This window comes from Siphateles boraxobius, unplaced genomic scaffold (assembly GCF_051911475.1).
Source record: "Siphateles boraxobius isolate OS27281-9 unplaced genomic scaffold, OSU_SipBor_1 6, whole genome shotgun sequence".
Lineage (NCBI taxonomy): Eukaryota > Metazoa > Chordata > Actinopteri > Cypriniformes > Leuciscidae > Siphateles > Siphateles boraxobius.
The window spans coordinates 41,563,760-41,578,980 of record NW_027509186.1 but is presented as its reverse complement, the minus strand read 5'-3'; the positions used below and the strand labels follow the sequence as shown (position 1 = coordinate 41,578,980).

Sequence of the window (15,221 nt, the reverse complement as noted above, 5' to 3'; positions counted from 1 at the left end):
GCGCTATATAAATAAATGTGACTTGTCTTGACGTGGTGCACACAGCGTTATGCATGATCCAGTTTACCTGAAGACTGAGTGAACTTTCAGTTATTAATAACATGTTATTTCTGTGTGTGTTTGTTGACAGGTGATCATCTATCAGGGAGGGCAGGTCTTCAGTTTAGCCAATCACATGAATGGGCGTGTGGGTTTCGTGGCCACTATGCCCAGCACAAGTGCCTCAATCTTCATCAATAACACACAGCTGTCTGACACCGGGACGTACCAGTGCCTGGTCAATAACCTCCCGGACCGCGGGGGGCGCAATATCGGGGTCATCGGCCTCACTGTGCTGGGTGAGTCTCGGCAAGCACGACATATCGGCCTCCATATCGGTACCGGCTGATAAATGTTCATTTTTAATGTTATTGTTATCGGTCCGAAAAGAACTTTTGGCCGAAATATTAAAGCCAATAAATAATGGATTATTTCCTTCAGCTGACACACTTCAGATGCGCACTGTTTGCTACTTCAAAAAAAGAAAAATACAGTTCAGTGGAACGTGCAGCTCAAGTCTGTCATATCGGCTGCATAAAATGATGATGAAAACATTATAATGGTGTTTGGCTTTTAATGGTGAGACTTTTGTTTTTGTAATCAGGCTCTAAAGTTACAAAAAAAAAATGGATTTAAATTTATCGGCCAATATATCGGTTATCGTCTTTTAAATATAATGAATTATCGGTTATCCTCTTTCAAATATTAAGAATTATCGGTTATCGTCTTTCAAATATGAAGAATTATCGGTTATCGTCTTTCAAATATAAAGAATTATCGGTTATCGTCTTTCAAATATGAAGAATTATCGGTTATCGTCTTTCAAATATTAAGAATTATCGGTTATCGTCTTTCAAATATAAAGAATTATCGGTTATCGTCTTTCAAATATGAAGAATTATCGGTTATCGTCTTTCAAATATTAAGAATTATCGGTTATCGTCTTTCAAATATAAAGAATTATCGGTTATCGTCTTTCAAATATAAAGAATTATCGGTTATCCTCTTTCAAATATAAAGATTTATCGGTTATCGTCTTTCAAATATAAAGAATTATCGGTTATCATCTTTCAAATATAAAGAATTATCGGTTATCGTCTTTCAAATATAAAGAAGTATCGGTTATCGGTATTGGCCAAAATGTTAATATCGGTGCATCCCTAATTGATTGTTTTTAATGAATGTTTTTTTTAGTTTGTGCACTGCCCTAATATAATTGCCCCTTGTGGGATTAATAAAGTCGTTAATTTAAGTAACTTGCTCTTACAGTGTCGGCTGTAGTATTCTATATGCTTGAACATGCTATGATGTGCATTTCTGTATCCCACAATGCAATGTGCTTAGCTTGACCTACAGTGCGATGAATGAACCGGAGAGCAATTTCAACCACAGTTTTAAAATATCTTTGTTTGTTTTATTATAAATTTTTTTACACAAAACTGGAATAAATAAGCTACGACTAAAACACTGTTATTTTATTATTTAAGTACTATTATATTTTTTATTTATATTTTGAACTAGTGTTTATTTTTATATTTATATCAGTTTTAATATAAATGTAATTTTTTTGTAATTTTGCATTTTGTATTAAAAAATGTGTTTAATACAGTTTATTTTTTAGGTTTAATTTTAGTTTTAGTTTAGATTTAGTTTTTTTTCCGTTATTAATTTTAGTGCTTCAACTTAAACTTGCACAAGCAAAATTTCTAATTTTCATTAGTTTTAAGTTGTCATCTAAATTATTTATTTTGTATTGTGCTTTTTAAGGTTTTTTTTATCAGTTATGTTTTTTCTTAAATAAATATTACTATTTAGGTTTAATTTATTTTTTTGTTTAGATTTAGTGCTTCAACTTAAACTTGTTTTTGTTAGTTGCCAAAGCAAATTTTGAGTCATCTAATATGTTTTTTTAAATTATTATTATTGTTGTTGTTTTGTTATGTTTTAGTTAAGCTTTATTTAAATTAACTAAAAGTTTTAATACTTTTAGTTGATGATGATAACCTTTGTGTGAAATTGCATAGCAGGTAATAGAAACTGCATGATTGAAAAGTATGCATGCATTGACATGTGTCATTCACAACTCCTCTCCCATTGCCTTCTGGGATAGAAGAGTGTCGGATGCACACTCAAAAATCATGACAGAAGTAGAGGGTAAACCATCCGTAAGTTTCTCATGTACTGTGTGTGTGTCATGAATGCTAAGGATTTGGACACACTCTTCACACATCCTACACAATACATGCATAGTTTTGGACAAAGGGTTAGTGTTTTTTCAGATGATATCTGGGCATCATTTTTTTCATTAAATTAAGAATATAATATGGTTATGTGACAATGGTGTTTATTGTTGCATAATGTGTACAGTTTCACATGCTGTTGAACACTAACCTGGCAGATTGCACACTATAAATATTGCTGGCTCTGTGACGAATTGCTTATGGTGGATAAAAGCATCTAATAAATGTAAATGTAAGCAGTACTGATATTTCATTTCTCACAGGGCCACATTTTTGACTGGGTATAAAGTTATTCTGCCGGTTATTTTGGCCAAAAAACTCAGGTTATGTAAAGCACACATGTATATGATTGTCAAAGCCGGAAATTATTGGCTTGGGTCAAAAATGTCCCTAAATCTACAACGGCTGACGCGATTAAAGTGAAATGTGAAAATTAATAAAAAGTGTTGATGAGCTTATGAATGCAATGACCAATCAGATTACTCAGTGCTGAAAACGCCAGTCTATAGTACTCAGATTTATTGAATTAATAAGTTAATTTTAAAGTCCCCCTGTGGTGTAGATCCAGCTTTTAATGTAGTTTATATGTCTATGTGGTGTTTTTAATGTGCTTTAAGACAAATCATGTGTAAATTCATAAGTCGACAGCATTGCTGAGTATTTTCTGCTTAAAACTGCAGTGAAACAAAGACAGTCTCAAAAACACGCTTTGAAATCGCTGGTGTTTCTGACGTCACAAACTACCTTGTAACCAATCAGATCAACGTGTGATCGTCAACCAGTGGATCTCTGATCTGAGTGAGTGAGTGGAGGCGGGGCTCATTTGCATATTCATAGAACCGCGCATACTAAATGAGGCAAGGGTGTCGAATTATATTCAAGCTATTTTAAGGTGTGAAGATTTTTTCAAGGAAAACGTTTTTAAATATGTAATTTTAGTGATCAAAGATGAGTTTTAAGGGATAACATGATTGACTACAGGGGGACTTCAGTATTTGACATAAGACATACAGATATATTTAACAAGGTAATTAACAAAATTACCCTTACAAATATAAAAAAAAAAACAACCTGGAAATCAATTCTGCCACTTAAAGTCACCATTAAATCAAAATAAAAAAAATATTCTTATTTTTATGGAATATTGCTGTATTTATTATAAATGATTTATCAGTGCACATTATTATTGTGTTAAAATCATGTTCCTGGTAATCTTGAATCAGAATAACTTCCCCTCATCTCTTCTCTTTATACACAATAATCAGCCGTTTAAATGATTCGGTTGAAAGTAAATGAATTTCTCATTAACAGTAACTCGCTGCCACCTACTGGTTTTAATTCAATTAAAGTATCTTTTAATTTTTTTTATAATTTGTAATATCAATATTCAACGTTTTATGTTTAAAACATCAAAACAGTATTTCTGCATTTGTGACTGCAGGTCGAATGCATTCATGCTCCTCTGATCTGCATTAAACAGGCTGTGTAAATGCGAGTTCTGGTGCAGCTTCCGTGTTTCCTCTGAACTGCAAAGATCAATTTTGTTGATACTAATATCATTTGATTGTTAACAGCCCTATTGTGACAAAAAACAAATGCATGCATTTAATTAGGTTTTTTTTTAAAGGCTTTATAAAAGGAAAAATGCCCATAAAAAGGTCAAAATCAATTTAATTTTATTGGAAAAAATGATTTCTATCACTTATGCAAAATGAACACCATATAGAATATCAAAAACTTTAGGAGTCAGCTGTCCACAGCAGTCCTAAACCTGCAAAGTTACCAACACAATAAACACACTCAGCAAAATACCGTTATCGATAAAATCCCAGAAAATGGAGATATCATGTTTTGTCGGTATGGCGCACACACACACACACACACACACCCCTAGGTTTGATCTTTGTGTCTCTCTCTGCAGTTCCTCCGTCCACCCCGTCGTGTCGTGTTCAGGGTTCTCTGGACGTGGGCAGTGATGTGATGCTGTTGTGTGGTTCGGACGAGGGCATCCCGACGCCCACCTACGCCTGGGAGAAGCTGGAGTCGGTGCCCAAACTGCCCCACAATGCCATGCAAGGTACTAAACCCCTGCCCGTGGGGATCCCGTTTTGCCCCACATTCTCCGGTAAATCCACAGCTCTTGACTCATGGTGTGGCGTGACCTCTGCCCGCCCCGGTCACCCGTGTGTGTGTGTGTGTGTGTGTGTGTGTGTGTGTGTGTGTTGACTTGACCCACTATCTCTCCGAACAATGTAATGGCTTTAGAATACGGCTACACAATCACAACAGACACGCCTTGGGATTTCAAGACACGTTCCTGGCCCTGTGCAATTGGTTCACTTCAACACTTCTCAAGTTCTTCATAAATCATTTCTATGAATAATGATTCGATCGTTCTGCCATCTAAAGATGTCATGTGATGAAAACAAGCTGTTTCTTGCTCTTTTTGTAATAAGAAGAGTTTGATGTGACGTTTAACATTTAAAACACTTCCACAGTGTTGTTTTAGTATTATTCATATTATATCATTTAGAAAAATGTTGATTTAGCTTTTAGTTTTATATTTTCAGTTTTAATTTTACATGCACATATGTACACACACACACACACATAATATATATACAGCATATATATATATATATATATATATATATATATATATATATAATCGATTTGACAGCACTACATTTTAGTAATTGTATGTGGTTTCGTCAGTTTAAGTTTTTCCATCTAATTTTATTTTAGCTTTATTTCAATCAACAAAAAAGATTTTTAATAGTTTTAGTTAACAGTAACAGTTCCAGCAGACCTAGTAAATCATTTCTATATAGGGACCGGTTTATTCACAGATGCTGGAACAGAAAACACACTCAACAAACTGTTGCAACAAAGTTTAAGCACAAACAACTCTTGAATTACTATTTCAGATGTCTGTGGATTTTAACGGTACAGTAGCCTTATTCTAAAGATGGCGGTTATATTTTTTATGCTTAATAAATCAATCTGATTTGGCCTCAAAAAGCTTTCACAGCTGAGAGTAAGACATTTTTACTTTCTCGAACAGGAACAGATTCAGTCGTGGTTCAAAACTGTGATTGTACTGCCATCTAGAGGCCATTAGTTTTACTGCAACAAAACATAGAGTGTGTAATGTTACTGAGTGTCAAGAACATGTAAGGTCAAATAAACGCTTATACTTTCTTTTTCTTTTTCCATTGAAACGGTTTAAGCAAAACCTTAATATTTCATAAACATCTTTATCTGTGTTGTATCTGCTTGTGTCATGTGTAATATTTTGACATCAGGAACGGAGAAGAACTTACTTGTGTTGTCAGTTTATTAATTTGCATGTAAAACCAATATAAAAACAAGTTTAAATAATTATCTTTGTTTTGTAGTGTCAGGGTTAGGGTTAATTACTGTGATGGCTAATTCCTGTGATGATTATATTTTCAATTAATGGAATAGATTTTTAATAACAACAGTCAGCCATGAATGATTCACTGAGGAGTCATTCTCTGAAAACTGTGTTTCTTTGATTCAGTGACACAAGAGTGATTCGCTCTATGGATGTGTATTCCCTGAAAAATCTATGACTTTCCAGCTAACGGAACATTCTCAGAACTAAAGTTCTATTATAGTTATTTCAAAGTTATGAACAAACATTAATAGAACATTTGTTCAAAGTTCAAACATTGTTCTCAAAGCATTAACACACAAACACTCTTTATACATCGTTCATGGAATGTTTTGTTCTGAAAATTGGACATTCGTCTGATGTTTTTTAAATGTTACTAATTGTTTCGGAATGTTCAGAGAACATTTAAAAGTAACATTCCGGTGATGCGTGAAGAATGATGAAATGGAATGTTTCCTTAACATTCGTATTACCAAGAATAAAAAAAAAAAAGAGTTTTTAAAACTTTTTTTTTTAAATCGACTTTTAAAAAAAACTTAATGGGAATGTTAGAAAAACATTTATTTATTTTTTTTAGCTGGGCTCAACAGCCCTGGAAAGCCCAATTTTAATATAACATTTCCCAGTAGGGCTGGGTATCGTTCAAAAATTTGATACCGATACCGGTTCCTGAACGATACTTTTTTCGATGCCAATTTTATGAACAGATGTTATAGCAGAGGCTGTAATATTAATGTGAAGATGGAAAGAAACAAGAAAGCAAAACTGTTAATGCACCCAACCTTAAGGATACGCACATTTTACAAGATACAGAGTTTAATGCGAATTAATTCCGTTTTTCCCATTTTCATTTTTCTGGATTCCGTTTTTTTTTTTTTTTTCTGGATGGTTAAAATTAAATTGTATTAATCAAAAAGCATGTGTAATTAATCGAAATCATGAATCCCATTCAATTTAAATAGCAATTTATTAACAGTTTAACCAAAAATACATTCTTAATAAAAAAAAATCTTCAAATTACATTTTATTTTTACCCAGTTCTGTGCTGTCTGTTTTATTTAGTCTATATTCCATATAATGGTTTAATCAAAAACATATCTAATTAACCGAATTCATTAAAACAACTGAATTTATTAATTTGTATACAATAATAGGGATGTATTGGTTTTGAAACAATACATGAACCCTATGATTTTTATTTTTTTATTTTTTTATTCTCTGGTGTGTATTTACATTTTTCTAGGAATCACATGAAGGCATAAAACATTAATTTATCTTTTAGTCAAATACAATTTAAACAAGCCCTTTTAATTTTTTGTCAAACAAGTGTTACACAACAGAGGTTTACTTTTAAAATTATAACATGGTAGAAAATTTGTTTTAATAATAATAATTATTAGTAGTATTACATTAAGATAGAAATATATTTCATAATCATAATCATAAATGTTTCTTGAGCATCAGATCATCATATTATTCTGATTTCTGAAGGATCATGTGACACTGAAGACTGGAGTAATGATGCTGAAAATTCAGCTTTGATCACAGGAATAAATAATATATTAAAATATATTAAAATCGAAAACAGTTATTTTAAATTGTAATAATATTTCACTATGTTACTGTTTTGTGTTGTATTTTTAATGAAATAAATACAGCGTTGGTGAGCATAAGTGACTTATTTTAAAAACATTAAAAATCGTACTGACCCCAAACTTTTGAACGGCAGTATATATATATATATATATATATATATATATATAATCCATATAAGTCAAAAGCACATTTTGAGTACATAGTCATGCCTGGAAACATATCCTGTTCAAATAGGCTATATGGGCCATTCTACAGAATTTGTTCAAAGTTAGAGTTGGAAACATCTTGAAAAGAAAATCGTCTTTTCCCATAAATCTCTTATAAAGTATTCTTTTTTAAAGTACCCTTACATTGGAACAAATACTATAATAACATCTTAGTTGATGAGTTTATTTTTGACCGAACATACTATATATTTACACATGAGCAGAAACTGGCTAACAAAAGCTTATTTGATCTCTATTTTAGAATTAAAACGTTATAATCTATCCAAAAACTATGAAATGTTGTCTTTCATCTGTAACATAAACAACAGCGTCCATCTGTGCCCTTAATTCATTCACACACAGAAACGTGATTCAAATTTAAAGTCTTTTTGCGTTTACAGACACTATATTCCATATCGCGATTAGAACAAAGAACAAGAACAAAAAACGTACTCACAATTCTCGGCTAGATCCGTCGCTCCTCGAAATGAAAATAAACCAGCACATGTTCTGAGGTAAATGTCCCAGGATTATTCCTCACACAGCCTCGCAAGAAGAAATAGTACATTAATCTGGTGATTACATTTGTTGTGTTATCGCGTTTATGAGGGGCGTTGACACGTTTGCATGTGTCGCTTCAGATCATTTGCGTTTGAATACCGCGCGCTCTCCGTGGGCGTGTCACATTAGCAGGATAATGAGCTAAGAGAACGATAATGAGATCGGCTGACACCTCTCTCTTTTTTTATAGATTACATAAACAGAGAATATTTATTTTAGTTTTGAATAAGATATTTTAGATAAAAGTAGAAACTTAAATGATTATAAAGATATATTGCTCATGCTTGTGTGAATAGTATTCGCTGAGCTTTGTTTAAGTTTAGAGACGTGCTCCAGAAAAAAGGTTAACGGAGATGGAGAGGCAGAAAGCACACCCTGTTTATTTTCTTCATTTTACAAAAGCACAATGTTTTATTTCGATTGTAAGTGGACACATAAAAAAGTACACATTCAACAGTTTATTTTTTTATATTTCTTAAGTCTGAATGACCAAAAATGACAGCGTATTTTAAGTCTATTTTCCTGCTATGTGAAAAAAATCGAGCAAAACGCGCCGGCGCGTTTCTCGACCGCAGAGGGTTAAAATAAAGTGTTACCATGATTTCTATAGGGTGTTTATCTTTTAGTCAAATGAAAATTAAACAAGTCCTTGAATTTTTTGTCAAACAAGTGCTACACAACAGAGGTTTACTGTTAAAATTATAACACGGTAGAAAATTAGTTTTATAATAATAATAATTATTAGTAGTATTACATTAAGATGTAAATTATACTGTACAAGAGTGATATATTTCTAATCACAGTTTTTTGTTAAACCAAACTTTTATTTTGACGGGTTGCCGTCAAAACTCGATATCCATCCCCATTTCCAAGTGTGTCAAACAGAACAATAGTCAAGTTCTTCTCCAGTAAATATAATTAATAATTTTGGTAAATCTTTATTTTTACAGTGTCCTTGTTACATGTACTTACCATAGTAATAACAGTAAATTATGCATAATTACATGCAACTAACCCCTTAACCAAACCCCTAACCCTATAGTAAGTACATGTAGTTAATTAATATTACTCAGTACTTAAATGTATAATTACACTGTAACAATGACACCTTAAAATAAAGTGTAAGCATGATTTCTATAGGTTGTGATCAGTCTAAAGTTTTCACTGAGTGTATGTGTGCTCCTCAGATCAGATGCAGGGTTCGGTGACGCTGAGAAACATCAGCACCAGCACATCCGGACTGTATCAGTGTTCGGCATCGAACGCCATCGGGAAGAGCACCTGTGTCCTCAACCTGCAGGTCGTGGCCCGTAAGTCTCACACACACACACACACACACTCGTTCTGCAGCTCTATTAAACGCTGCTGTTGATCTGACTGTGTCTCGGTCTCTGGCGTGTGACAGCGCAGCCTCAGAGCGTGGGTCTGATCGCAGGAACCATCGTCACGGGGGTCCTGGCGCTGCTCATCTGCTCTTTACTGGTGCTGGTCACGCTCTTCTACTGGAGGAACAAGAACAAATACGAGGAGGAGGAAATTCCCAACGAGATCAGGTGACTCTTCAGACTTCTCAATCACGAGAACCTTGTTTGTGTGCTGAATTATACGTGCGTAACGTTAATTAAACGCGCTCAAAACATGAAACAACATATAAAGAAGTCATATGATGAAAAAAAAACTTGTGCAATAATAAAAGTACTGTACTGTATCAGCTCCACAGCGGGTTTATTTTAGTATTATTTACACATTAATATAGTATTTATTACAAATTTTGAATTAACTTTAATTTTAATGTTTTGTCATTTGTTTTGTTTTTTTATTATTCCTAATTAGCTTTATTTTTATTTTGAATTTAGTTTGAATTTAATGTATTTCATTTAAGTTATTTTTTATATCAGCTTTATTTCAATCAACGAAAATGGTTTTAATAGTTTTAGTTAACAATAAAAAAAATGTAATTTTAGTGTTGTGTCATTTGTTTTTTATTATTATTCCTAATTAGCTTTATTTTTATTTCAGTGTTTGTATTTTATTTCAGTTATTTATTTTATTGTATTTTTTTTATATATCAGCTTTATTTCAATCAACGAAAATGGTTTTAATAGTTTTAGTTAACAATAACCAGGCCAGCTGACAGTCTTGCCTGGGCCCGGGACAAGATAATCTTAGATGGGCCCCCACCCCCCACGATTTTTTTTATTTTTATAAAACACCATATACTTTTACCCAAACTGAATAATAAAAACACGTTTAAATGGGTAAATTTTCTATAAATGACTTCATTTTCTTTTCTGACATAGCCTACTACAGTTCTTGTTAAAACACAGACATGCAAAATCTGTGCATTTTGGGCACTTTTTGTGTGAAATCATATTTATTTTTTGTCCATCAAAAGTGTGCTTTCACTTTTAATTAAGCATGAGCAGCTCAGCAAAAATAGACTCGGATCTGGCCCATTATCTGTTCACCGATGATGACAGTGACGCATTTCAGCCGGGCTTTTTATTTCTCATCTCCATAAATATATCTAGTAGTAAAGCTAATGCAAGGGCTAGAAATCAATTAATTCTTTGCTAATACTTCCTCGTCATCATGGAGAGCGCAGTTCGCACCGCTTTCTCCTTTCCACGAGCGCGTGCTCTCCCGTGGCGTCTGTCGTTGCTATGCAACAATGAACTTAGGCGCGCCTGTAAAAACGAGCGCGCCGCATCGCTACTATGAGCTAATATCCAAAATATTTCCATATGTGGCTCTTTCCTCCTTTCTTATCAACAAGTGGATTTACAGCTACCACATCAGCAGCACCGCCGGTCGCAATGTCTCAGCACTTTTATGAAGAGGACGCAACTGCACGCGCTTCGGGCATGCACGCGCATCAAGTACCGGGTTTGAGAAAACCTGGTACTGTGGCGTGACGTTTAAAAAAAAAAAATAGTACCGACTTGGTACCGAAGTACCGGGTGTTCGACAACACTCAAAAACGTTGGCTGCGCTGTTTCTTACCTTCATCTACGTTGACTTTACTAACGTTACTTCCAGCTTCATAGTCACCATCTTTTTTAAAATATTTGTTTAGGACATCTAGAAGGCCTCTATTTTCTTCTTCTCTTCTTCTCCTTTCTTTTCTTTTCTGAGCACCGGACTTGTGCTGACCGGACATTTTGAGCGTAACGTTATCCTATTGAACTTCAAATCAAATGACAACATCAAATTTTGATCAGTGGCCAAACCATTTTTACTTTGGGGGTGGGGGGGTTCTTGACCACTATTTCAAGGACAATTAGGAAGAAAACAAATAAAAAGCTTTTATGTAACTCAAATATTAGATATTTTTTCCACAAATATGCCTATTTTATTTATTTTTTAACAATTATTCCATAATTTAATGATGGCCCAGTTCTGGGCCCCCCCCCTACCCTGGGCCCGGGACAAAAGACCCGTTTGTCCCCCCCTGTCGGCGGGCCTGACAATAACAACACTGTCAGTCACAACATTTACTGAACAATTCATACGTTGATGTTCCAAAACAAGTAGCGTAGCGAAATACAGTTTCTGTCGTGTTTTATTTGGCATTTTGTAAAATCGCATGATTTCTGTTGGAGGACTCATTGCTCGTTGATATTACTGCGCTACCGCTATCAAGTGGTCGGGAGTGTGCTAACGCTTCAGACTCAAATATCGAGCGGAAGTTTATACGCAGTTGTGAGGTATCTGAAAAAATAGTTCCACTATAGCAAATAACACGGATTGAAATCATACATTGCTTCATACATATATTTGTTTTTTAATCATCAACGAACACCACTAACACTCGGTGAGTTGCACAGTTTTGAAAACGATCGTTAAGGGTTGTTTTAAGGACATGTTTGTGCATGCCGGTAGCCACTCTGAAGCGGTCAAAGGCGATTCTAAAAGAGTCAAAAGTCGAGACAGAACCCATTGTCAAAATTCATGTGTCCACCACTCTAGTTCATCCAAAACAAACTAGAAAACAGACTCAAAGTGCTAAATACCAGATTTATCCTTTATTATTATCCTGGTCTACTGACCAGCTACTCTTTTTTTGTCCCTAGAACGCGGCTAAATAATAGGGGGGATCAAGCATTTTCAGTTGTGGCCCTTAGGCTGTGGAATGATTTGCCTCTGCATGTCAGATTGGCCCCCAGCCTTCTCATTTTTAAATCACGACTTAAAACTCACTTTTATTAATTGGCCTTTAAACCTGCTTGAGAGTTGTATTCTGTATTCTTATTTTCCCTTGTTTTAAATGTTTGTTTTTGTTACTCATGCATTTATAATCTGTCCTAAATCATGTCAATGTCCAGCACTTTGGTCAACCTTGGTTGTTTTAAAGGTGCTTTACAAATAAAGTTGGATTTGATTGGACTATATTGCTGTCTGGGCATGCAGATCTGATTCTCACATGTAATTCTACTTCCTCACACAGGGAGGACGATCTCCCACCGAAGAGATCATCATCAGTCAAAGCGTTCCAGGCCGACGCCTCGTCCTCGGAGAACGACACGCTCACGTCCACCAACACCTACAACAGCCGCTACTGGCACAACCCCAAACCCAACTACGACACCAACTCCTACACGCGCTACAACGGCGACACGCGGCAGACCTTCACCGGCGGCTCGAGCGCCCCCCCGCGCCCCGCGTATGCTAACGGCAGCCACACCCTGCCGCCGCCCAAGACTTTAGTGGTCACGACTAACTCCGCCCCCTCGCCACCCGTCATCACCCGCAGCAACGGCTCGCTGAGCCTGCGCCCCCCCGTCACGACCACACCGGCGGTGGCGCACGGACAACAGCACACACACACACACTCGTACGCCGTCAGCCAAGCCACGCTCGAGCGCATGGGCGCCGTCCCCGTCATGGTGCCGGCGCAGAGCCGAGCTGGATCCCTCGTCTGACGCGGACATTAAAACTCTTTTATATCACCTGAGTTCAGCTGATGCCAACTAAAACTGCTCTGTTAACATCCCCAACGCCCTTGTTTTTGATATTGCCTGGTTGCTTGTTAGTTCAATTTTTGATAAACTGGCAGAAAAAGAGCCCTTGAGCGACAAATACACTTAAAATCACGTGATCTACTGTATTTCTCAAACCCAAGAGAAAATATCTGAATGTGCATGATGCTTAGTTTGATTAGATCAATACGGCTGTTTTGTACTACAATTTTATTGCTTTTGAACACTGGAATTACAAAAGTAATATATGGAAGCTTGTTTCCGCCACGATAATTAATTGCAACTTTTTCAATCACAATTTAGTTTTTTTTTTTTTTTCACAATTGCGAGTTATGCTGCATTCACACCATGTCGTAATTACCGTTACGAGATGACAACATGTGACATTCTATTCAGAGCTGCTCAAGTCCTCGAACACAGAATTATGCATTTCTATAGCAACACTATAATAAATCTGCAGTGGTCAGGTGGTAGGTACAGGGGTCATGTGGTACAAGTCAAGTCAAGTCAAGTCACCTTTATTTAAATAGCGCTTTTTACAATACAGATTGTATCAAAGCAGCTTCACAGTGATAAAATGAAAATAATATAACAGAGTTTGTTTCTAAAAGAAAATTGCGTCAACGTCCACCTTAAGTAAGGCAGATCAATAATATTATTGAATATTAAATGTCCCCAACTAAGCAAGCCAAAAGCCAAAGCAACAGTGGCAAGGAACCAAAACTCCATCAGGTGACAGAATGGAGAAAAAAACCTTGGGAGAAACCAGACTCAGTCGGAGGGCCAGTTCTCCTCTGCCCAACGAAGGAACAGTGCATGATTTATGATCAGCATTACAAGTCAGATTGGATCGGAACATTTAGAATATTTATCCATTTCCATCTTTTGGAAGTCCAAGTAATCACGCCGGTGTTGAGACGAGTTGTTGAGGATCAGTGCCGTCCACCATAGAGGGTCCATGGTCCATGGACAAGTCTGAGCTCTTAGAAAATTCTGAGTTTAAAAAGTGCTCACGTCCTCGTAGAACTATATATAATATATAATAGATAATTCCGACATGCCATGAATGCACCTTTTACATCTCGCAACTCTGACTCTTTTCTCGGAATTCTGAGTTTACACCTCGGAATTTAGATTTTTTTTCTCGGAATTTTGACTTTTCTCGGAATTCTGCGTTAACATCTCGCAATTCCGTTTCTCATGGAATTCTAAATTTATATTTCGCAATATGTACTTTTTTCAATATTTAGTTTACATGTTGGAATTCTGACTTCGACTTATTTGTTTCCGCCACGGAAAGAAAAATTATAAAAGGTAACTTTGTTATTTTGTGACTTTTTAATCTCACAATTCTGACTTTTTTCTCACAATTGTTATAAACTCGTAATTGCAAGTTCACATCTTTTTTCCAAAACAATAGAATTGTAAGATATTAATTCAGAATTTGAAAGATATAACTTGTATAACTTTTTTCTCTGAATTCTGATTTACAATTCTTTAAAAAAAAGTAAAATATAAACAAGAGTCCGAAATTGTGTTTTGTTTTCGTAGCAGAAATAAGCTTCCATAGAAAAAGTGTGCGATTTAATGCAAGATTTATCCATTTCCTCCAATCAGATGCAGCCTCAGTACCTTTGACTTCAGTTTGACAGTATTACTGCAGGACAGATGAGCTGTGTGTCGTCCTCATGTGCGTTTGTTTTCATATGAAAAAAAAGTCTTACTTTGATCTGTCTTAACAATCCTAATCCGACACTGCTGACTAGAGCCGTAGTCTACCTCTAAAACACTACAGATAGAGTCTAATCAATAGTGTAGGTCTCATCATGACGTACTAAATCAGAACTACAGGAAATCCACTTCAATCGGGTGCTGCTTTCAAACAGGTAGTTGCATATTGTCCTGTGTGTTTTATGAAGGATTACTGAGAAACGTTTGATGATATTAACACATTCACTGTTTATTTCGTTCATTTGTTGCTTTGTCTGGCTGTTTTTTTTAAATACTGTAAATAATGTAACTACTTGTAGAATAGAATGTGAATTAAAACATTCTTTTGCCCAAATCTCACTTGTGATTTTTTCCACACACACAAAAAAAAAACCTTTTATTGAACAGATTAATCTCATCAAGTTCAAGAAAGTGAATAAATGCATGTTTGTTTAAACATGATAAAGCACAT

At 35.2% G+C, this 15,221-nt stretch overlaps 1 protein-coding gene across 2 annotated transcripts in view; it reads left to right on the top strand.

Annotated features, from left to right (window-relative positions):
- Positions 1-15,104, top strand: part of igsf11 (immunoglobulin superfamily member 11) — a 141,700-nt gene extending 126,596 nt beyond the window's left edge. For both annotated transcript variants that reach the window (XM_077207154.1, XM_077207155.1), the window contains exons 3-7: positions 131-338; positions 4,201-4,356; positions 9,248-9,370; positions 9,466-9,613; positions 12,508-15,104. In XM_077207154.1, the coding sequence (XP_077063269.1) occupies positions 131-338; positions 4,201-4,356; positions 9,248-9,370; positions 9,466-9,613; positions 12,508-12,982 (1,110 nt within the window). In that variant the 3' untranslated portion in view covers positions 12,983-15,104. The remainder of the gene's footprint in view (positions 1-130; positions 339-4,200; positions 4,357-9,247; positions 9,371-9,465; positions 9,614-12,507) is intronic.
- The last annotated feature ends 117 nt before the right edge of the window (positions 15,105-15,221 follow it).